At 44.1% G+C, this 22,785-nt stretch overlaps 1 protein-coding gene and 1 pseudogene across 1 annotated transcript in view; one reads left to right on the forward strand and one right to left on the reverse strand.

Annotated features, from left to right (window-relative positions):
• Positions 1-7,104, forward strand: part of LOC136621856 (protein wntless homolog B-like) — a 59,032-nt gene extending 51,928 nt beyond the window's left edge. The window contains exons 11-12 of the mRNA XM_066597646.1: positions 767-916; positions 6,374-7,104. Of these exons, the coding sequence (XP_066453743.1) occupies positions 767-916; positions 6,374-6,403 (180 nt within the window). The 3' untranslated portion in view covers positions 6,404-7,104. The remainder of the gene's footprint in view (positions 1-766; positions 917-6,373) is intronic.
• The window catches only part of LOC136620318 (methylcrotonoyl-CoA carboxylase beta chain, mitochondrial-like), a 171,018-nt pseudogene extending 149,015 nt beyond the window's left edge, over positions 1-22,003 (reverse strand).
• Positions 22,004-22,785: the final 782 nt, after the last annotated feature.

Consider the following 22,785-nt stretch of genomic DNA (forward strand, 5'->3'; position numbering starts at 1 on the left):
TATAGAAAAGACATTCTAAAATGGTCAAAAACTCAAAATCCACCGTATTTATCCATGAGTGTCTTCCGCAGGCCACTTCCACAGTCTCCCTTAATGCTCAGGTCCTAGAGAGTTATTTTGATTTCCCCATTACCTGCCTGCGCACCTGAATAGGGGGATAGCGCCCTGCACACGCATGTGCTGAGATAATGCAGTTTCCAGATCATAAAAGTGTGACCTCCTAGACAACATGGATCTCGTAGTCTGTGGGTTCTGCGTAAGTCTGAAAGGGGTTTTACTACACTCCCTTTAACATGCAGGGGTGAGTCAAAAGTTATCCGCACTCTGGCTATAGAATTTATTTTAATCAACTTTCAGAAAGACAAATACATTATTTTTCAACATAATCTCCCTGCTTTTCAATACACTTTGTCCATCTGTCAACAAGCTTTTGTATTTTCACATAAAAAATGTTCCAGACTGAGCTACAAATGCACCGATGTCTTCACCTCTTCATCAGACATGAATCTTCATCCTCCTAGGGCTTCTTTCAGGGAACCAAACAGGTGGTAGTCCTGATCTTGCCTCATTGGACTATAGGGAGGAGGCTTTTTTTTGACTCATCGTCGTATATGAATAGGGCAATGGTGAGGTGTGGCTGTAGCGTAGGATTGGAGGGGGTGCAGTCAGTGTGATCACTCTATATCTCACCTGCTAGAAGGAGTGGCATGATTTTTGATCTTGTTGATATTTCTATTGGATTCGAGTAATACTGTCTTACTCCCAGGTGTCGGAGGGTAACTGGAAATGGAACAACTACAACATTAAACTGAACAGCGCGTTCTTCACTGGTGTTTATGGAATGTGGAACCTGTACGTCTTTGCACTCATGTTCCTGTATGCGCCATCACACAAAAACTATGAAGATGACCAAATGGTAAGATGTACTGTAATGTCACAAAAGTGTTTTCTGTTTAGGCTGCCTGTTCACGGACGGGGTGGATTCTCGCGAGCGGATTTCCACCGCAGGAGATCATTTAAAGTCACCGCGATGAACCTATTATTATGACAGCTTCGCAGTGGATTAACCACTCATGTACATTGGGCTGTGCTTTCCATAGTTATCTTATGGAAAGCGTTCCAAGCGTGATCCGCGTGCGATTTACTGCCACGGATCACGCTATGAACTATTGCCCATGGACAGCCTATTGCCCGTGGGTAGGAGGACCTGCATGGAATCTTCTTGTTTGCTTCAGCAGAGCTGTAGCAGATGAAGAGACTTCTGTATCTGTCCCTCTATTTGATACTTTATACAAAAATAAATATGCTTTATTCTTTATGTTCCTTAAGATCAATACAAATCTATAGTTCTCTGTATTATTCTGTAACTCCTAATCCTTCAAAATCCGGATCCTTCTTAAGTTGTAATGCAACCTCTACTCTTTCCCGCAGTTTTCTACAGGTCCCCTCAAATGTTTCCTTTTCTTCTTTCTTCTTCCTCCACTAAAAGATGTATAAAATGAAGAGAACTCAAAATAGCTTCCTGTTGCAGCTAAGGGTTCCTAGTTCTATTAGCCGGGACTATGCAAATTTGTAGCCTTCTTGGCACAATTTTGTTTTCTATATAAAATTTCAAGACTGTTAAGTTCCCAAAATTATTTTATATTCTCCTCAGATCCCTGATGTAACTCTTTAAAAACTGTACCAAGTGATGGTGTTATCCTATTGATTTTGGAAAACCTCTTTTCACAAAAGACTTCCTTAACTTCCTCAGTCCACTTGTTCACACTTAAATATTCAGTTAGGAAACTGGCCATATTTAGCTATTAAATTCTAAGTAAATACTCAATTTTTTAAACCACATAAAAGCTCACAGAAGAAAGTATGCTGTATCCTTTAGGCCTCCTTCCCACGAGCGTGACGGGGTCCGCCGCGTAATATTACGCAGTGAAGCCCGTCACGGCGCCCCCCAGAGCCCCTATACTTACCTGCGGGAGATAGCGTGAAATCGCTTCCCCGCCCACCACCGCCGCGTCACCGCCCGTCACCGCCCACCACCGCCGCGTCACCGAGCGTGTCACGTGACGCGGCCGGCCGTGTCACGTGATGCGGCCGGCCGCGTCATTTGGCGTCAGATGACGCGCGGCGGTGGGCGGGAAAGCGTTTTTTCACGCTATCTCCCGCTGGTTACAGCGGGAGATAGCGTGAACGGACGGCTTCCATTGACTGCAATGGAAGCCGTCAGTGCGTACAGCCCGTCCTCACCCGCAGAAAATAGAGCATGCTGCGGGTGAGGACGGGAGAAATCGCGGTGCGTAATTCCGCGCTGGAATTACGCATCGTGAGCATTGTGCTATTAGGTTCAATAGAACCTAATAGCTGCGGGCAACGCAGCGGATTTTCACCGCGAATTACGCGGCGGAAATCCGTTCGTGGGAAGGAGGCCTTAATGAAAGTTTCAATTTTATTAGTAATCAAATTATAAAAAGAACCTACTGCACCCTATTATGTCTCAAACTATAATATTTAGATGAGCAAGTGGAGTAACCACCTCCTATGTACAAAAATAGAACTACTATATTACTGCCCCCCTATGTACCAGAATATAACTACTATAATACTGTCCCCTATGTACAAAAATATAACTACTATAATACTGCCTCCTATGTACAAGAATATAACTACTATAATACTGCCCCCTATGTACAAGAATATAACTACTATAATACTGCCCCCTATGTACAAGAATATAACTACTATAATACTGCCCCCTATGTACAAGAATATAACTACTATAATACTGCCTCCTATGTACAAGAATATAACTACTATAATACTGCCTCCTATGTACAAGAATATAACTACTATAATACTGCCCCCTATATACAAGAATATAACTACTATAATACTGCCCCCTATGTACAAGAATATAACTACTATAATACTGCTCCTATGTACAAGACTATAACTACTATAATACTGCCTCCTATGTACAAGAATATAACTACTATAATACTGCCCCCTATGTACAAGACTATAACTACTATAATACTGCCCCCTATGTACAAGAATAGAACTAATATAATACTGCCTCCTATGTACAAGAATATAACCACTATAATACTGCCCCCTATATACAAGAATATAACTACTATAATACTGCCCCCTATGTACAAGAATATAACTACTATAATACTGCTCCTAGGTACAAGAATATAACTACTATAATACTGCTCCTATGTACAAGAATATAACTACTATAATACTGCCCCCTATGTACAAGAATATAACTACTATAATACTGCCCCCTACGGTGAAGAATAAGGTCCCAAGCAAGCACTAGATGTTTCCTATCTCACTGTAATTGTTCTGTGATTCCGGTTCTCATCTATCGGTAGTATTTCGCTGTTCTCTCTCTAGTATGAGCAGTGAATACTTGGATGTAGGATAATACTCAGGATTAGACATACCCTTCAATGGAAGCAAATCCAGTTACTAGTGTAGTTCCATAGTCAGCTTTGAATTGTAGGAACCTGCTGCCATCTACCAGTCGGCTGAGAGCCTGCAGGCACAATATGGATAACAAGTGGGTAATACAGCCATGTGAATAGTCACTAGTAAATACAGCATATACCTCCCCCTAATGTTAAAGGGGTTTTCAAGCTCTTAAAAAACATACAAAATACTGATGACCTACCCACAGAATAGGTCATCAACAGCAGATCGGCAGTGGTCTGACACCCAGGACCTCAGTCTGCCAGCTATTTGCCTGGCCAGCTGCCACCCTGTATGGTGTAAGAAGCAAACAGCTCCATACACTGTGCAGTGGCTCGGCGTGGTATTGCAGACACAGCCCCCTTTGAAACGCCGAATAAAATCGATGACCTATGCTATCAAACGTTGAAGGCACAGAAATGAAGTATAATGTTGAACCACTTCTGCTGCACTTGGGTTGTACTAAGTTAAATCACACTCCACATCCAGAACTGCGTTCATCAGGAAGGCAAAAAACAAAACAATGAGATAGAAGCCAATTTTCCGCATTTAAGGAAAAAACGTCCTTCCTGACTCAAATCTGGCAATCAGAATAATCCCTGGATCATCAACCCTTCTGAAGTTATTAATGATTATAACATAATATTGTATCACCCAAGAAAGACGTCCAGCTACCCTTGTAATCTTTTATCGAATTTGCCATCACCACGTACTCAGGAAGAGATTTCTACAGTCTCACTGCTCTTACAGTAAGGAACCCCCTTCTATGTCGGTGTAGAAATCTTCTTTCCTCTATATGTAGAGGATGCCCCCTTGTTACTGTCAAAGTCCTGTGTATAAATAGATTCCTTAAATGTAAGAAACAAGCGTCTGTGTATCACATTTCCTAATTCCCTTACAACCCAGGGGTGTATGCCATCAGGACCCGGTGATTTCTCTATGTAAATCTTTTTAAGACCGCTCTGCACTTCTTCCTGGGTTAGATTAGTGACATATAGTGGGGACTTTATCTGCATCTCATCTGACATTTCATTTTCCTCTGAGAATATACTGGAGAAAAAAAAGAGATTTGCTTTCTCCTCATCATCCTCTACATTTTCTCTTACATTATTTATTAAAGGGCCAACATTTTCAGTATAAATTTTTTACTATTTATATAGTTGAAGAACAATTAAGGGTTAGTTTTACTCTCTTTAGCAATAAAGGTCCATTTACACGGGACAAATGTCAGGCAAACGATGCCTGACACTCATCCCTGTGCGTTCGCGCTCCCGTGCTCCTGCAGAGCTGTCACGCTCACAGAGCGGCCAGCAGGGGGCGGGGCAGTGCAGGATATTCTCTCCTCGCGCTACCCCACCCCTCTCGATCGTTTATGCAACATAAAGCTTATTGCTCATCGTTCAGTTCAAATAGCGGCCGTTCAGTAGTTAACAGCTGCTATGTTATCTCAGTGGAGAGGGGCGGGGGAGCGAGAGGAGAGAAGGAAACACAGGGACAAGAGCCGGGCATCGTTTGCCTAACATTCGTCCCGTGTAAATGGACCTTAAGTCTCTCTGTCTCCACCTTTGCTGTTTTATATCTGATTTTTACATAATTAATATTTTTGCTTATAGGTTTTTAGTGCTTCTTCGCTGCCTTCTTGTTTTAGTAGTTTAAACCCTTTATTTTTGCTGTTTATTGCCACATTGGTTTTCTGCTTTTATTAAGTCTTTATTGCTGTAAGGTATGAACCTCTCATAGTAAGGCTGCATTCCCACGAATGTATATCGGCTCGGTTTTTACGCCGAGCCGATATACGTCGTCCTCATGTGCAGAGGGGGGGAGGATGGAAGAGCCAGGAGCAGGAACTGAGCTCCCGCCCCCTCTCTGCCTCCTCTCCGCCCCCCTGCACGATTTGCAATAATAGGAGGTGGAACGGGGCTACGTTTTCGAATTATCCCCGCCCCCGCCCCACCTCTCCCCATTGCAAATAGTGCAGAGGGACGGAGAGGAGGCAGAGAGGGGGCGGGAGCTCAGTTCCTGCTCCTAGCTCTTCCATCCTCCCCCCCCCATCCTGCAGAGAGAGACAACGTATATCGGCTCGGCGTGAAAACCGAGCCGATATACGTTCGTGTGAATGCACCCTAAGTAATTAGCATGTTTTTAAACATTTCCTATTTATTGTTTGTACTCTTATTTTTGAGGACATTGTCCCAGTCAGTAAGGCTGCCTGTCTACGGGCAATTGTTCACTGCATTATCTGCAGCGATAATCCGGCCGCGGGTAACATAGTGAACGCTTTCCATAGCGTTGCTATGGGAAGCGTAGGCCCCCTGTCCACGAATGGAAAATCATAGCGATTCTCCGCTTGCGGGATTAAAATTGCAACATGCTGCGATTTGCTGTGATTCTCCGCGGTGAACTTATCTGTCAGATAGGCTCAGCGAAGAGAGCTGTCAGCGGCTACCGCGGGATATCGCTATGCCTGTGGACAGGCAGCCTTAGGTTGAGGCCATCATCACTAAGCTGATCGAACTTGGCTTTCCTAAAATTTAGCATTTTCGTAGCTCCCCTATAAAACTCTCTCTTGAAAGACAATTTACACCAGTTTCTGGGATAAATCATACATAAGGTTTGAGGTGCACTAAGTGAGGAGGGAAGGGGGACACAGGACCCTCGTTTTTGTGACTGGTGAAGTTTCCAGCTGTGAGACCCCAGCGATCTGATATTTATCTGATTTGGGAAAACCCCTTTAAGCTTTACTTACATAAAACTAGAATATGCCTTTAAGACTACAGATGCATGTGACCTCCGTTGATCTTCTGCTATGGATTAGGAGCCAGACTAATGGAAAAGCTGAATTGGAGGATTATACTTTATATCGGCCTCGCTCATCTAGGATGTTCTTTTATAACTACAGGAAAATAATGAGGTGGAACCCGATACCTGAAGTGTGGAAATACTCTGGAAATGGTCAGCAGTACTTCCAACAAGACAACGCGCCTTGTCACAGATCCAACGCTATTCTGCGCTGCTTTGAAGAGGAAGGAAGGCGCCTCCGCTGTCCACCAAGTACACCGTGGGCAGGTGGTTCTGTATGGCAATCTCCTGAGCTCGCAGCTGCTTCTTCACCAATATGGGATTAGAGGTTCCTCCTTTTGCGGTGGCGTCACTTGCTATAAACATGTACCAAATACCACAGATCATTCCACTACCTTAAAGACACAACTTGCATAACGTGCAAATATGAATAATTCTCTGCAACAAACAACGAATTTTAATCCGTTACCACATAAATTGTCCCATGTCCATATGTGGATCATGGGTGGTCCCACTACTCGGACCACTGCAGTCAGTTGGTATCACAGTGAAACAGCTAGAGTGACATCATTCAGTGTTGAAGGGGTAATAAAGCCCATCAGAATCACTGAACTCATACACAGAGGACAGATCTGAAGGCTTTTTTTAAATCCCCCCCCCCCCATCTGCCATGGAAATCCATCAGCTGCCTGTGATCACATCACAAGGGGCGCCGATGAGATGACATAAGGAGCCCACTCCGTCCAGTTAACCACTAAGATACTGGAGCTGCTACTGACCACAGCATCTGAGGGGTTAAAAGACCGGGATTAAAGTTATCTTGAATTATAACATTGCAACAGTGTCCAATCTGTTACAGTACAGGTTGCCTAGAAGCTACAGATTCTGTTAGATGTATTGCTTATAGGAGTTTTCCAGGGAAATACTACTGATGACCTAAACTCAAGGTAAGCTATCAATAGTTGATTGGTTGGGGTCCACCGCTCCAGATTGGCTGATTGGGTGCCTGCTGTCAGCGCTGCAATACACAGGCATCGGACCAGAAGCTGCCATTTATTTTAATGAGAGCTAAGCCTGCAGTTACAAGCTCCAGCCACTACACAGGGGTCGGAGCAGCAGCTTCTACTCAGATCCTGTGTATCACAGCAGGCACTCGATTAACTAATCTGCAGCGGATCCAAGTTGATCAATAGTATTTTCTTTGAAAACTCCTTTAAACAGTGCTGAGGGGGGCTTCGGTGTGAGATTAAAGGTGCTGTCACGCACATGCACCACCGCTCCATTAATTTTCATGAGACTGCCAGATATAGGCAAGCACTTGAGCTTGACTATTTCCAGCAGTCCTACTGAAATGCATAGCGTGGAAGTGCACACGTGCAACCACTGTTGCAGTCATTGCAGGATGCTCCAGACCTCCATGTTCATAATTGGTAAGGGTCCCAGCAGTTGGACTCCCACCGTTTAGCTAGTTTGTCGGTAACAGCTGATTAATTTTGTGGGACAACCCCATTGACAAAGAGACATCCAAAGGCGCAGGCTATATGCTAGTCAATGCCTCTCAGCTTAGTGACAGAAGGAAAATGTGCAATGAACTTTTCAATACTCTTCCTACATGAGGGTCTATTTATTTATTGCAAATGAGGTGTCGTTCTTACAACCCCACAACACCGCACATGGTTTCCACAGTTTTTATGAGCTTCACTTGTGCTAGCAGGGGGGCTGCAGTGGAAAAAAAAGCGTGCGGTTTTTGCTGCAATGTTCTTGGCTGCATGGAACCTAAAGGCTTATTCACGCGAGCGTATATCGGCCAGCATTTTCACAGCTGCCCGATATGCACTAACATCTGATGCATGGGCTTGGCGTATATGCCGTCAGGCGGAGGAGACTCCCGACGGCATATACTGACAGTGGAGTCACTGTGTCCCCCTTCCCTTTCCTCCCACTTGCCGGCTCACCTTCTCTCTCTCCTCCCCTCCGGCTGTTTGCAATGGGAGGGGATGGCGCTAAGCTCCCACCCCCTCCTCTTGTCTGCAGCCAGCAATGGGAGGGGTGGAGATTAGCTCCGCCCCTCTCACTGCAAACAAACGGAGAGGAGGAGAGAAAGGGGACGGAGTTCAGCAGTCGCGCTGCTAAACTCCCTCCCACCTCCCTTCTCCAGCCGCTGTCATTGGCTCCCATAGAAGTCTATGGCAGCGGCCGTAGTCCAGCCAGGAAGATAGTTCCAGGACTATCTTTCCTGATGTGCGTTTTTATACCACGGGAGTACGCCTGTGTGATCTAAAGCATTGGAATCCAATGCATCAGATGGTAGCGTATATCAGCCGGCTGTGAAAACATTGGCCGATATACGCTCTTGTGAATAAACCCTAATGGTGCAAATTTTGTGACATATTTTAGTGCAGATTTGCAACAAATTTCACCTCTTTAATTTAAATTCAATTGGAAAGTTGATATCTGCACTAAAATCTGCAAAAAACTCTGGAGCAAATCAGCAACATGTGAACGTACCTTTAGGCCTCTTACACACGGGCTACAAAACGCATGTATGTGAAGCCCAGGATTTCCTATGGGTGCTTTCAGGCTACAAAACATCTCTCATGTGAAAGAACCCGTTGGAATCCATGAGCTTCACATACATGCGTTTTGTGGCCCATGTGCATGCAGCCTAATGGTTCTTTCACACGCTTGACAATCGGGCTATGTAAAGGGATCAACGACTTTCTGACGAAAGAGCAAATGCTTGTTCATCGGCCGATTGGCTTGTTTATGAGAGCATGAAAATGCTCGCTGATTGGTGGCAGGGTTTGTGAACTCCTTTACCAGGAAGTGATGTTCTGTCGGCTGCTGAGGACTGAAGCAAGAGCACTGGAGACCAACGGGAGGGACCCGGACGGCTCCTGCTAGGTAAGTATAAGATATTCCCCGAAAATAAGACCCTCTGTCTCTTTTGAGGCAAAAGTTAATATAAGACAGGGGCTTATTTTAGGGGAAACACGGTAACGTCCGATACACTTCAGCTGGTATTTCCCTCCATTCATCCTGCAAACGCCTGGCAAGTTCTCTCAAAGAAGATGCATCGGCCCAACTAGAATGATGTAAGGAACGTCGTCATTGGACAGTTGCGCAAAGAAAGAACGTTCTATGGCATAACAAATCAAGCTACTCCATCTTCACATCAGATTGGTATACCTGGGCCTTTTTGTCAGTTACAATAATCCTCCGGACTTGGACAAACAAAGATGGGTGAACCACTTCTCTGTCTACCTGATACACACTGTACATCAGTATACATCATTAGTCTAAGACACTACACCTGCTTTGATTGACCAGTGCTGTCCATGTGAGCAGTGCAGGTCAGCCGGAGCGGTATGTAGGGTGTTAGACTACCAATGCGTACTAATGGACAGTGTGTATCAGGTAGTCAGAGGAGCAGTGAGGCCATCTTTGTTTCTCTAGTCCCAGAGGGTGGCTCTAAGTACATCGTAGGTTCCATTATGGTCTGGGGATGTTTTACATGGCATGGTCTCAGTCCATCAGTTGTAGTGACAAGAACCATGAACACGGAGGTGTACCCTGACATTCTAGACAATAATGTGCTGCCGACTATATGGTAATACTCTGGGAATGGTCAGCAATAACTCCCAATAGGACAACGTGCCTTGTCACAATTCCAATGCTATTTTATGTTAATTTGAGGACATTGATGTTCCACGATTGGACTGGCCTGCACGGAGTACCGACCTGCACCCTACTGGACATCTTAGGGACAAACTGAAACATCAGGTCAGGAAATATGAACAGCGACCAACTTGTTAGACATTTGCCGGATGAATGGAGGGAAATACCAGCTCAAGTGTGTTACTTATTAGAAGAAAGTATGCCACGGAGAGTATCTGATGTCATTAGGGTCAAAAGAGGCCTACTAAGTAGTAACATGGAAATAAATACTAGTTTTGATTCTTGCTCAGGTGTCCAACTAATTTGGTAGAATAGTGTACTTGTTTCATACTACACACATCTATTAGGGTCTCACCAGAAAGGCACCCGGCCGCTGGGACGTCACTAGACGGCAGACCAAGTCCTGCAAATGGAGACAGTTCTAAGAAGGTCTCATAATCCAGAAGCCTCTTCAGTCTTTCCCGCACCAGCAGCTTTCTGTTCCTCTGTGTGTATCGTAGAATCGCATTCTCACCTCCTCCCATTTTAACCTTTTCCAGTAATTCCGTGTATCTGGAGAAACCTAATCACAGTAAGAGACAGTGGAGTCTTAATCGTTGTATCATGGGAAGTTCTACAACTTTCTATTAGCATTTATGTTTAGATTCTTCACCATTTTCAAGATCTCTACTTGCTGTCAATGGGAAAATTCTTGCTTTTGTTCAATGGCTGAAACACCAATCAGATCTCATACTTCTTTGCTACAGTTACATCCAGCCTAGACAATCCTCAGCGAGGTAAACTGTAGATTGATAGATTTTACCTGTGCTGATACATATTCACAAACTATCAGGAGAGATATCTGATTGTGGTAAAGCAAGGTGACAACTAAAATGTCTGCTATGAAAATGTTCAAAGGGGTTAGCAACCTGAATCCTGGAGGCTAGGGATGGACAGCAGCCCAATGAGGCGTTCACAGATCTGGGAAAGCTGGATGATTGCAGGTCTTTACACAAAGTAACATCTGACATTCCAAATAGAGGAGGAACAGAAGCGCGACAGCCAATTCCTATATCCATCCAAACCTAGGTGAGCGTGTGTGGCAGTCTTATAACTGTACTGTGCCATAAGGGGGACTTAGTCATTTGTATTTAAATTACTGTTTGAGTTTTAACATATACTACTTTCATCTAATCTGTCTGTATGATCCCCATTTAGAATGTGCTCCATGATTGACAATGCCATCCGGTGTGCATCTTGTGACATATATGTACTCCTTAAGCAGCCATTCGAGGGTGCATACTGCTGTGCGAGAGCGGGTTGCACATTTGGAAGCCCAGATCCTGGATCTAAATGAGCAACTGGCAACACTGAGATCTATTGGTAACATGGAAAGTAGTTTTCTGCTCACTGAGCCGACACTCACTGGGGTAGATATGGGGGTGGATAGTAGTTCAGGAGAGCAGGATGAGCAGGCAACAAGCTGGGTGACAGGAGAAGGGGTAGAGGGAAGGAATCCAGGGAAGCAGTCCTGAACTGGCACACTCCAACAAGTTTGCAAAGTTGGCAGATGAGGGATATGCCATTACAGGATTAGCACTGCTGCAGCAGGAGATGCCATCTGACCGCCAGAAGGATGTTTGCTCCAGTAGGAAAGGGAACAGGAGCGCAGGGCCGGCTAGACAGATCCCGATAGTGGGGGACTCAATTATTAGGAGGACAGACAGGGCAATCTGCTACAAAGACCGGGATCGTTAAACAGCGTATTGTCTTCCTGGCGTTCAAGTTTGACACACCGCGGATCGGGTTGACAGATTACTGGGAGGGGCTGGTGAGGATTTAGCGGTCATGGTGCACATTGGCACAATGACAAAGTTAGAGGTAGGTGGAAGGTCCTTAAAAACGATTTCAGGGAACTAGGCTGTAAGCTTAGAGCAAGGACCTCCAGAATAGTATTTTCTGAAATGCTGACCAGAAAGGCAGCGACAGATTAGGGAGGTAAACAAATGGCTCCAAGGTTGGTGCAGGAAGAAGGGGTTTGGATTCCTGGAGAACTGGGCTGACTTTGGTGTCGGCTACAGCTTCAACCATAGGGACGGGCTGCATCTCAATGAGGAGGGTGCAGCTGTGCTGGGGGAGAAGATGGCTAGAAGATTGGAGGAGTGTTTAACCCCTTAATGCTACAGGGCATACAGTTACATCCTATAAGTTCGGGGTGTGTATGAAGGGGGATCGCGTATCGACACCCACCCACAACAGCTCTGATTAGCTGCGCTGCTGATTGTAGCCGTTAACCCTTTAAATCCGACCATCAATCCTGACAGCGGGATTTAAATGCCCGATCGATGTTCCGGGGTCCTGCACTGCCCTCTGTGATTTGATCGCAGGTTGCCATGGCAGCCTGGGGGGCCTTATGAAAGGCACCATGGCTGCCATTACAGATTGCCTCCTGCCTGTGGTACGGCTTGATAAATTGCCTGTCAGATAGCAGTATAATGTAATGCTATGGCATTACATTATACTGCAGGAGCGATCAAACTATCGCAAATTCTGGTCCTCTTCAGGGACTAAAAAAAATGTAAAAATAAAAAGTACTAAAAGTTAAATAAAAACCCTTTTGCTATATATATAATAAAAGAATCTAAATGATAAAACAAAAAAAAACATTTCATATCGTTGCGTCCATAAAAGTCTGATCTATCAAAGTAATGTATTATTTACTTTGCACAGTGAACGTGGTCCAAAAAAAAAAAAAAAATTACGAATGCCAGAACTGCCCTTTTTTTGGTCATTCTGTTTCCAAGAAAAAATGTAATAGAAAGCGATCAAAGTGATTGCACACTATGTTGACAGAACAATAAAAAAGTTATGGCTGTCAGACGATGGCGGCAGAAAATTACTTTAAAAATTGAATATATTTGGAAAAAAATAAAAGAAAAAAACTATATAAATTTGGTATCGTTGTATTTGTATTGATCCATAGAATATAGTTATCATGTCACTTAAGTTGCAGTGTGTACACCATAGAAACAAGACACACCCAAAGATGGCAGAATTTTGTTTTCTTTCCATTTCACTCCACCTAGATTGGTAATTGCTTGAGAAAGGCGGGTGTGTTCCGGCGAAACGCGTCGCAATAAATGTATGAATAATACAACGAGCTACTAATCGTTTCTGGGCTCCGGAGCGCGGGGGTACTTTTGTTCTAGAATTGGATCTATTTCTGACAGTATTGGAGTTTCTACCTGTTTACTTTATGGCCTTGCTCATAAAGAAACCTCAAGGGTGCGACTGTGTCCCCCCACAATTCTCTCCATTGTCTGCTGCTAGCTACCAACATACAGTAGTAGCTGACTACCTCTAGGAGGCTGGAACTGAGCTAAGTTTGCTGCCAAGCCTGGGAGAAAATTGTTGGAGATTCACAGCAGCCACGAGGTACTCTGTGAAGGTATACCTAATTTTGTCATAATATCTCATCTCAACACATTTACTAGACATATTCGAGACAATATAATATGACATTTCACAGGCTTATTTGTCTCTAGGTCTGTTATAACTGGTTCAGAAAGGGGTTCCCTGTGGGTCCGACCATTAACCCCTCTTATCATTATATGACTATTACTACATTTTACATTTGGTACACATTGGGATGTATTAATGCCCTGGTGGCTTTTAAGCCCACCAGGAAAGTAATCATACGCCTATTCACCTACCTCAGGCAGTAGAAATTGCCAAGAGATCCTCCAAGTGTTGTACATCCACCCCTCCTCGTCATTTTTCCCCAAGGTGCCTGAGAACATTGTTTCTCAGGGCATTCTCGGGCAAAATCACCAGATTTCCCATTTTTGCATATTCCAAAACATCCTGCAATGATCCCATCCTAAGGGTAACCATGTATTTCATTATATAACCTCCTATTTCCTTCTTTACTCCACTTACAAACGCATTCTTTAATGGCTGATTATATGCAGCATTAGATCATCTCTCTCCCCCTGATTATCCTATGGAAGGGATCTACCATCTCCTCCCATCCCATTCTAATTTCCTTCTACAGAACTCCAATCTGGCCCAAGAATTTTTCTATCTGCTCTCTCTATTTTTCATTCAATTGTAACTCCTCATTAACCCTTTGAATCGTTTATCAACATGTCGTGGGTCTATTTTTATATGGGCGTGACAGTTTGGGGCTTCTTTTAACCAGGCTTCAGCAGCGGAATAATCCGTATTTCTGCTGATCTTAAGCTGATTTTGTCCGTATTCTATCACATAATTCTTTACAACTAGGAACTTTTAATGTATTTTTAAATCTATATTTCTTTTCCCACGTATGTCACAATATTTGACATAGTCAGGATCTAACTTGTGCATGTACTTCTTATCCCCTTCAAGGACATCCTGTCATTGGCAACAACAGAGACATGCACAGGAGAATGCCTTACAGTTTGTATTTCCCATTGATAGTAATTATGTTCTTGACGTCGATTTACAAGACAAACAACATAAAACAAGCCTCTGGCCACTAAAATATATAGTGAAAATGCAGAGGTTCCTTACCAGAATCAGTGCTTCACTATATACACGAAGACTCCTTTTTGCTTTAACGAGTAGGGCCTGTGAACATTGAACACAATAAGGGGCTTGTCCGAAAACATCCTGCACAGCGAGGTTGGTCCTTAATGTGTCCTAGAGGTCAGTGCCCATGTATCGGATCTGCTTATCTCAATTACTCACACATTCGCTTCATGCAGTATAAGACAATACAAATATTACAATATGTTCGTTGACGGTCGCCCTCTTTGTATATTCTTATTTATTCTATAACACAATATCAAGGAAAAAAGAAGTAGCAAGAAAATAATGAGTAAAGTTCCCTCAACACAAAACTTATCACAATGTTGTACTCTTGGCGACACACGTGTCTTTACACATCATTTAACCTCTTATTTAACGTGCGGCACGGAGTAATTCTTTCCTGTAGCCCTCTCACAATGGCTATGGTCTCACATAGACTACTGCTATTGTCCCTTGACAACCCATTCGTCTATACTTGCTTCTCATTTACAATACACATTGTAAATTTTACTAACACTAAAGTATACAGAAGAAGAAGAAAAGAGAAGAAAAGTTTAGCCATTGTTATACTTACTACACGTTATCTGGGAGACTTCTAAATTCTCAGGTTAGTTCGGAAAAACGTCACTGTTTCAGACAGGATGCCCAACTGGCCTCTACTGACGTCTAAGCAAGACGGAGGTCTTTTAATGATCGGAGAGTACTTCAGACACACCTTTTCACAGCCAGGCTGTCCTTTCCCTCTGCAGTGAGTCTTTCCAGCTCGAAGGACCAAAAATGTAAGGAGATTTTGTGTTTATCAAAGAGAAGATGATCCCAGATCTCGTGCAGAAGTCTGGACCCAGGAGAAATACAAATCACACCACCCTGTGCAGTATCAGATGATTTCTAATTTATTCTAAGGTGTATGCAGCTTATATACCATAAATGACATCACAGAAAAAGTATATACCTCCAAAATTAATAAGAATACATAATAGGCTAAAACAAAAATGTTTAACATAAGTTACACCTTTTAAGGCGTTACTATAACATACAATGAAACCGTTATGAATTCAGTGCAAAGGAATGCAAGGGGGATCTAGGAGACTGTCTTATTTCCTGTCTGCCCCATCAGTATCATGCACACATGGGTGGTCTAGGAGACTGTCTTATCTCTTGTCTGTCTGTCCCAGTACCATGCAGGGCTATATAGAAGGGTTTCGTTTAACCCCTTCACTACTTATACTAGCATCATGCTATATATTTCTAGTCTACAATGCAATAAAAAAAATTAACTGATACATTGATCTACAATTTTCTTAACACCTTTAGACGTCTATGGATAAATAAAAGAAGTATGATTGTTAAAGGGGGGAGGAAAAAACGAAAATGGAGAGGGGGGGGGTGGTTGGAAGGGCCGAGTCCTTAAGGGGTTAAACTTGGGGCTGGGGAAGTGCAACCAGAGTGATAGAAGAAAAGATAATGTAGCTTGTGATCTGGGACTAAGTAATGAAAATGGGGGTGGAGCTGTGGGAGGGGTTAGTACAGCTAGAACTCGCAGAGCAGTTAGTAGGGATATACATAATACAAAAAAATAACCCAAACCTTCTAAACTATATGGTGACTAATGCTAAAAGTTAAACTAATAAAATAGATGCACTAAAAGTAATAATATTTGAGTAAAACTATGACATAGTGGGAATAACGGAGACCTGGTTGGATGAAAAGCGTTGACTGGGTAGTGAACTTAAAGGCTTACAGTCTGCTCAGAAGGAATTGGGGAAAAAAGGGGAAGGGTTTGTCTCTATGTAAAATCCTGTTTAAAACTCACAATTTGGAAAGATATATGGGAGGGGTTTTCTACAGACCACTAAATATAACAGAAGCCATTAAAAATCTATTATTGAAACAAATAGATGAAGCAGCAAATCGCAATGAGGTAATTATTATGGGGGGCTTTTACTCGCTGGATTTAAACTGGGAAGCTGAACCTGCAGATCTCATAAAGGTAACAACTTTCTATCAATTACTAATTACCTTACCCAACCTGCGCAGGACCCAACTAGGGGGATGGACATTTTGGACTTCATATTAACCAACAGACCTGACAAAATAACAGGGGTGTAGGTTGGGGGGCACCTGGGAAATAGTGACCATAATATACAATTCAACTTGTCCTTCAAGAGAACTTTTTAAACAAAGGCAGCACTGCTGGGATTAAAGTGAGAGTTACTCTAAAAGAATAGGCAGACTTACCTGGCGCGAGTGGGCGGCCCTGGGTGCGGACAGTCCACCACGCCTGGAGTCCCGGTGAGCGGTGAAATTTAATTAGTTGTGTTCTGGATTATGATTTTCTCCAGCAGGCTTTGGGGTATTTTGCCGCTTCCGAATTGTATCGTGTGCACACATCATCGAACCAGATCAGACACAAATGCTGGTCTAAAACTGGGAGAGTCTCTACAATGTATAGAGGCTCAAGCCTTTTATTATAACACATGACAACCGCCTTTCAATGGGTGTGCAACAAATTACATCAGTAACATATAGGATTCTCATTTGTCGGATCATATAGAATCTCCCACCTCTCTACCCACCCTTCCTCACGTCCGCCATAGTATGGACTTTGCCTTCTTTAGCATGCAGACAACCTTAAGCAGTTTCTGTGTATGTGGCAACCCATTGTTTAACTAGCTTGCGTGAGGAGTGGAAGGGGGCTAGGTAAACACTCAGTATTGAACACAGGATATACACAACACTATGGCCCTTAACTCTTAGAGGCTTCTTGTGTAACTTCTATGTACTTAGCTAACATTAACATCATACATCCATTGTCTAGCAAATACCATGATTAGATTGTGTGTGTGTCCTTTAAACTCCACAGAGCTTAGAGTCATTACAACAGCAAAATACATTTACGTTATACAAATCGATAGACATTTTATACAAAATAATCATCATGTCTATCACAGTTGACATTGGCAGGAATGCAGATCCTCCCTGGTTGCACTGACATCCAGCATGCAGGAGAGCGTCAGTGTGGGCTCCAAATCCAATGTTGGTTAGGGAAAAACAGATAGGAACACAATATATAAAAAACCTCAGCGTTCCAGGAAACAGACCACAATAATGGAAGAGAACTAACTTACTTCACAGCAGGGTCTCAAACAAAATACTCCCCCCCCCCCTAATGCCTAAAGTAGGCAGTGAACAGCAATGATGTCCCCAGCGGTGGTATAGATTTCCACAGGTAATCTTAATATAATAATAAAGACTGCAAAGCCACACACATTACGACAAAATGAACCCCTTAAGGACAAAACGATTTTTGGGGGATTTTCATCTCCACTTTTCAAAAGCCATAACTTTTTTTTTTAATTGACATGGCCGTATGAGGGCTTGTTTTTTGCGTGGCGAGCTGTAGTCTTGTATTGGTGCCATTGTTGGGTACATAGACTATATTGTAAAACTTTTATTAATTTTTTTATGATATCAAGGGGAGAAAACGCATCAATTCTGCCATTGTTGTTTTGTATTTCTTTACAGTGTTAATTATGCAACATAAATGACACAATACATTTTTTCCACAGATTGGTATGATTGCAACGATAGCAATTTTTTAAAAAATGTTTTTCCGCCATAAAAACATTTTTTTTAATTATTTGGTTTTCCAAATCGCTGCCTTGAAAGTCCTATAACTTTTTTATTTTTTCATGGATGGAGCTCTGTGAGAGCTTGTTTTTTGCGTGACAAGCTGTAGTTTTTATGGATACCATTCTGGGGTACATACGGCTATACTGATCACTTTGTTTTTTTGTGAGGCAAAATGAAAAACAAAAGCATTTTGCTTCAGTTTTTTATTAACGCTTTTTGCTGTGCAGAATAAAAAGTGTGCCAATTTTTACAGTAATAGAAGAAAAAGCACAAAAAGGTTTTTTTTTTACATTTTTTTAACACTATTAATGTCCCTGTAGGGGACTTGTACCATAGCACCCATGGTCACTATGATAAAGCATTGCAGAACAGAACTCCTGCAATGCCTTATCGCTTCTAATAGTGATCATAGGCAGTGGCAAAGCAGGACGTCTGCATCTGGTGTCCTCCTGCCAGGACTACTTATTGGCCCTCTGCGATTACTTCGCGTGGGTCCCATGACGTCACAGAGGGAGCATGCTAGTATGGTTTCTAGTTCATTAGAGCCAGCTGAAATGGGTTAGCAGCGCTAGCCACTGATATACTCCCTCCTCCTCCCTTTGCCAGCAGTTCCCATGGAAGCCACCAGCTAATCGAGGCTAAAAGATAAGGCAAGACCTATCTATTTTGGCTGCGTCTAAACATCAGCCGGAGTATTCGTCCGCCGATGTCCTATCTTTGCCAGCTGGGTGTTTGTAGGCGGCTAAATCAGCCATCTGAATGCATGCATTGGCATCCAGTGCTTCTTACAATTTTTTATCATGGCTAAATTAGCCATGTAAAAAAACCTGTGTAAAGGGCGCCTTAAATGGAGAAAATTGGCTTCTACCTCATTAGGGGTTTTTTTCCGCCTTTTTCTGGATCAACATTGTGGGGTACCAGGGTGAACTGGATGGACTTGTCATTTTTCAGCCTTACATACTATGTTTCAGTAGGCCATGTTCACACGGGGTGGATTTGCTACGCAGAGAATCTTCAGCATTTCTATGGGTACAATCCGCGGCTGCTGCAGGTTGTTGCATATTAGCTGCATTCCTCCGTGTGGAAAAATCTGCTGCAGAAATCCTCTTTCCAAATCTGCAGCTCCTGTTGTGGATTTGCAACAGATTTTGGTGTGGATTTCAGGTTCTCCTTTTAAGTCTATGGCAAAAATCCACTGCTAGGGCTTATTCTGACGTGCGTATATCGGTCAGGTTTTCACACCCGGCTGATATACGGTGTCCCTCTCTGCAGAGGGGGGAGGCTGGAAGAGTCGGGAGCAGTGCACTGAGCTGCCGCCCCCTCTCTGCCCCTCACCACTGTTTGAAATGGGAGAGGTGGGACAGGGGTGGAGTTAAGTTCCACCCCCTCCCATTGCAAATAGTGGAGAGGGGGTGGGAGCTCAGAGCACTGCTCCTGGCTCTTCCAGCCTCCTCCCCCTGCAGAGAGGGACAGCATATATTGGCCGGGCGTGAAAACCTGACCGATATACGCACGTTTGAATATCAGACGATTAAAAAAAAAAACAACACAATTTTCCCGTGATGCAACCATGGGCAAAACAGCGGTTTCATGAAACCATTCATTTTCAATGGTTTCCTTCCCATTAGCGATGTTTTCACTGAGTCAATGTTGCGAGAACCAAAAATCGTCGCACGCTCTTTCTGCAACGTGCAATTTTTATTTATTTATTTCTTTTAAGCTCCAATGTTTCCCTATGGAGCCCCCTTTTTATCACATCGCAACGCACAAACTTGCGATGCGCTTTTAACATTAGAAAAAACACGCAATTTTATTGCGGGCGGCAGTGATGATGATTGTTCTAAAAAAAAAAAAAAAAGAAAAGCAGCGCTGACGCTCTAAAATTGTGGGAGCAAAGATGTGATTTTGCCGCTATTTTCTCACAGCAAAACTGCAATCGCCTGCGTTGCACAAGCCTCACGGGCTCACTCACACGGGCGTATGGGTCCCGCGTATTTTTCACGTGTGCAATCACCCATGGTTTATATCATGCATACGGGAAAAAACCCACAACATGTCCTATTTTGGTGCATAATACACCCCCCTTAATGCTACGGGGATTACCATAGGCATGTCCGTGCTGTGGCCTGCAGATTCAGCGAGCATGGAAAATAGGCGCATAGAACGTGGGACCCGCCTCATACACAGTGCTGCTCCTGTTGAGTGACGTTCGAAGAGGATTTACCGCGGATTTTCAGTGCGGTCTGTCTGCGGGTTAAATCCAAAGTTTTTACAGTAGCAGCAACGTCAATGACATCTTCAAAATCTTGTTCCCACGCTGCGGAGAAAACCCGTACAGAATCCGTGTGAGAATTGACCCGGGCGGAATGCACACGGCCGGTCAGAATCCACATGCGGGATCCTGCCACAGAATCCGAGCCTGTGCCCGGGCGTGACCCTGCGTACCTGTCCGCAGGCGTCTCTTCTGTATTATGGATGTGACACGCATGCTGTGTACAGAAAATGCCGCGCCAGCACTGGGCGATGATGCAGAATTTGCAACCCTCCTGGAAGGCCACGGATGGGACGGCAACCATTGACTTCAATGTAAGCGGTTCACGTAGAATCCACACTGAAATAGGACATGCCGCGATTTTCCCTCCGCGAGCGGAAAATCGCAATTGATCTCCGCTCATCGACATGTAAAAGTGAGTTTCCTTGGCATGTGTATGGACAGTACTTGCTGCGGAATCCGGAGGCAGACGCCCGCTCTGGATCGCGCAATGCAAATACGCCCGTGTGCATTGGGCCATAAGGCGCGGAGTTTAAATTCGCAGCGTGTCAATAAGCGGCAGCGATTTTCACATCTTCAAATGAAAGGGGTGAATTCCGCAGCAGAAAAATGCAAATTTTGCGCTGCTGGTCCGCTGCAGACACTCCGCTGCAAATCCCGCCCCAACTAAACATACCCTAAGGCCGGCTTGACACTAGCGTATGCGTAATTGCGTGCGCCTCAGTGCAACCCAATTTGGGCTCTGAATGAGGCTTTTTTGCACGCGTCTCGCATATATTTCTGTACTTTTCTCCCCGCAGGACACGTTAATTTGCACGCGGGACACGAATACGCACCAATTATAATGGCCTTACTTGTCTGAGTTCCAGATGTTTTGTTTTTTTTACAGGTGGAATTCCGCAGTGTTTCACGCATCTCCGCGCACATTTGCGCACTCCCTATTGACTTCTATGGGGGCCTTTGGTGCACTAATATCCTGAAAAATATAACTATTTTTTTAGCTTTTGCGTGACGAAAATGCTTGCGCAAAACACGGAAATGTGAACAAGCAAATTGAAATCAACAGGTTCTGTTTTCTGCGTTTTACACATGCAGATACGCCCGCGTGAAGCCGTCCCCAATCTGTCGCAGAAGGAGCAGCATGTGACGCGGTCATTAGAAACGAAGCGGATGGCGTTATGGGGGTGCAGTTATTGCCCTGTCTGGAATGAACCCGCTACAAAACATGTGATCACCCAGCTTTCCCAGAGTCCGGAATCACCGGGCAGGCAAGTAATGCCAGCTGTAACCACTGCGTGGCAGGAATTGGGCTGCCCCCTGGAATGGCGCTCATCACTGGGCACCCAGCTTTTCCGTAAGCGGATATCATTGAATCCAAGGAAGAAGGAAGCGCCATAAATAATAATCCAAGAGGAGACGAGGAAACCCCCAAATACTGTAATTATGGAGGGGCAGCACATCCCCTGGGAGGGCAGGAAGCACTGGTGGCTGCAGAGGGCAGGCTGCCACCGTCCCAGCACACATGACCCGAGTCTATGGAGCCCCACTGCAGCCATGGCCAACGGCTGCACAACTGGGCAGAGTCTACAGTGAAGGTCAAGCACTCAGCCCCCGGCACACAGCTGCACTTTCGCCGCCACTACTTACTAGTCGGCAGATTCGACACAACAGGGAGTGATCTCATTGTTGTTGTAGTTCTCGCTGTCACCACTAGAGGGAGCGCTGAGCCGAGGACACTGGGAGACATGAAATAGCAGGACAAAAGCGCTTGTTCTCAGCAGCCAATTAAATCGCAGGTTACATTTTTCTAAGCCTAGTTGTGAGATGAAAGGAGAGTTCTGACTGGTTGCTATGGGCAACTGCTATAGGTTTGCTTTAAACAAGTTTATTGTGTCTTAATGGCAAGGAGCTGCTCATAGGTCATGTGACCGATAAATATGGCGTCATGTTGCCAAGCACCACGTCACAAGCAGCAGACCCCCAGCAATCAGATATTGATGAGCTATCCTGAGGTAAGGTCATCAGTACTTTAGTCGCAGAAAAAGCCTTTAGGTGTGTTTTGCGGAAACGCTGTAATCACACTGCGGAATTTCCACAGCGAAGCCGCAGGTTAGCGCTCCGATACGGCTGGGCTGTGTTCACACGTGGCCGACGGCCTGCAGCTGAAAGTCAATCTTGACGCGGTTTTTAATGTGGATTTTGGCGCGGTATTCACCCCCTCATTGAGAAGACGCGGATTCCGCAGCGTAAACGGTGATAAAATTGACATGCTGCGGAATTAAATTAGCGTAATGCACACATATTCGAACATCCCCGCTGAGTTTAATAGGTTTGAATGACTGGATTTTGTGCGCGCAAATTTTGCAAACACACATACG

Source organism: Eleutherodactylus coqui, chromosome 3 (genome assembly GCF_035609145.1).
Source record: "Eleutherodactylus coqui strain aEleCoq1 chromosome 3, aEleCoq1.hap1, whole genome shotgun sequence".
Lineage (NCBI taxonomy): Eukaryota > Metazoa > Chordata > Amphibia > Anura > Eleutherodactylidae > Eleutherodactylus > Eleutherodactylus coqui.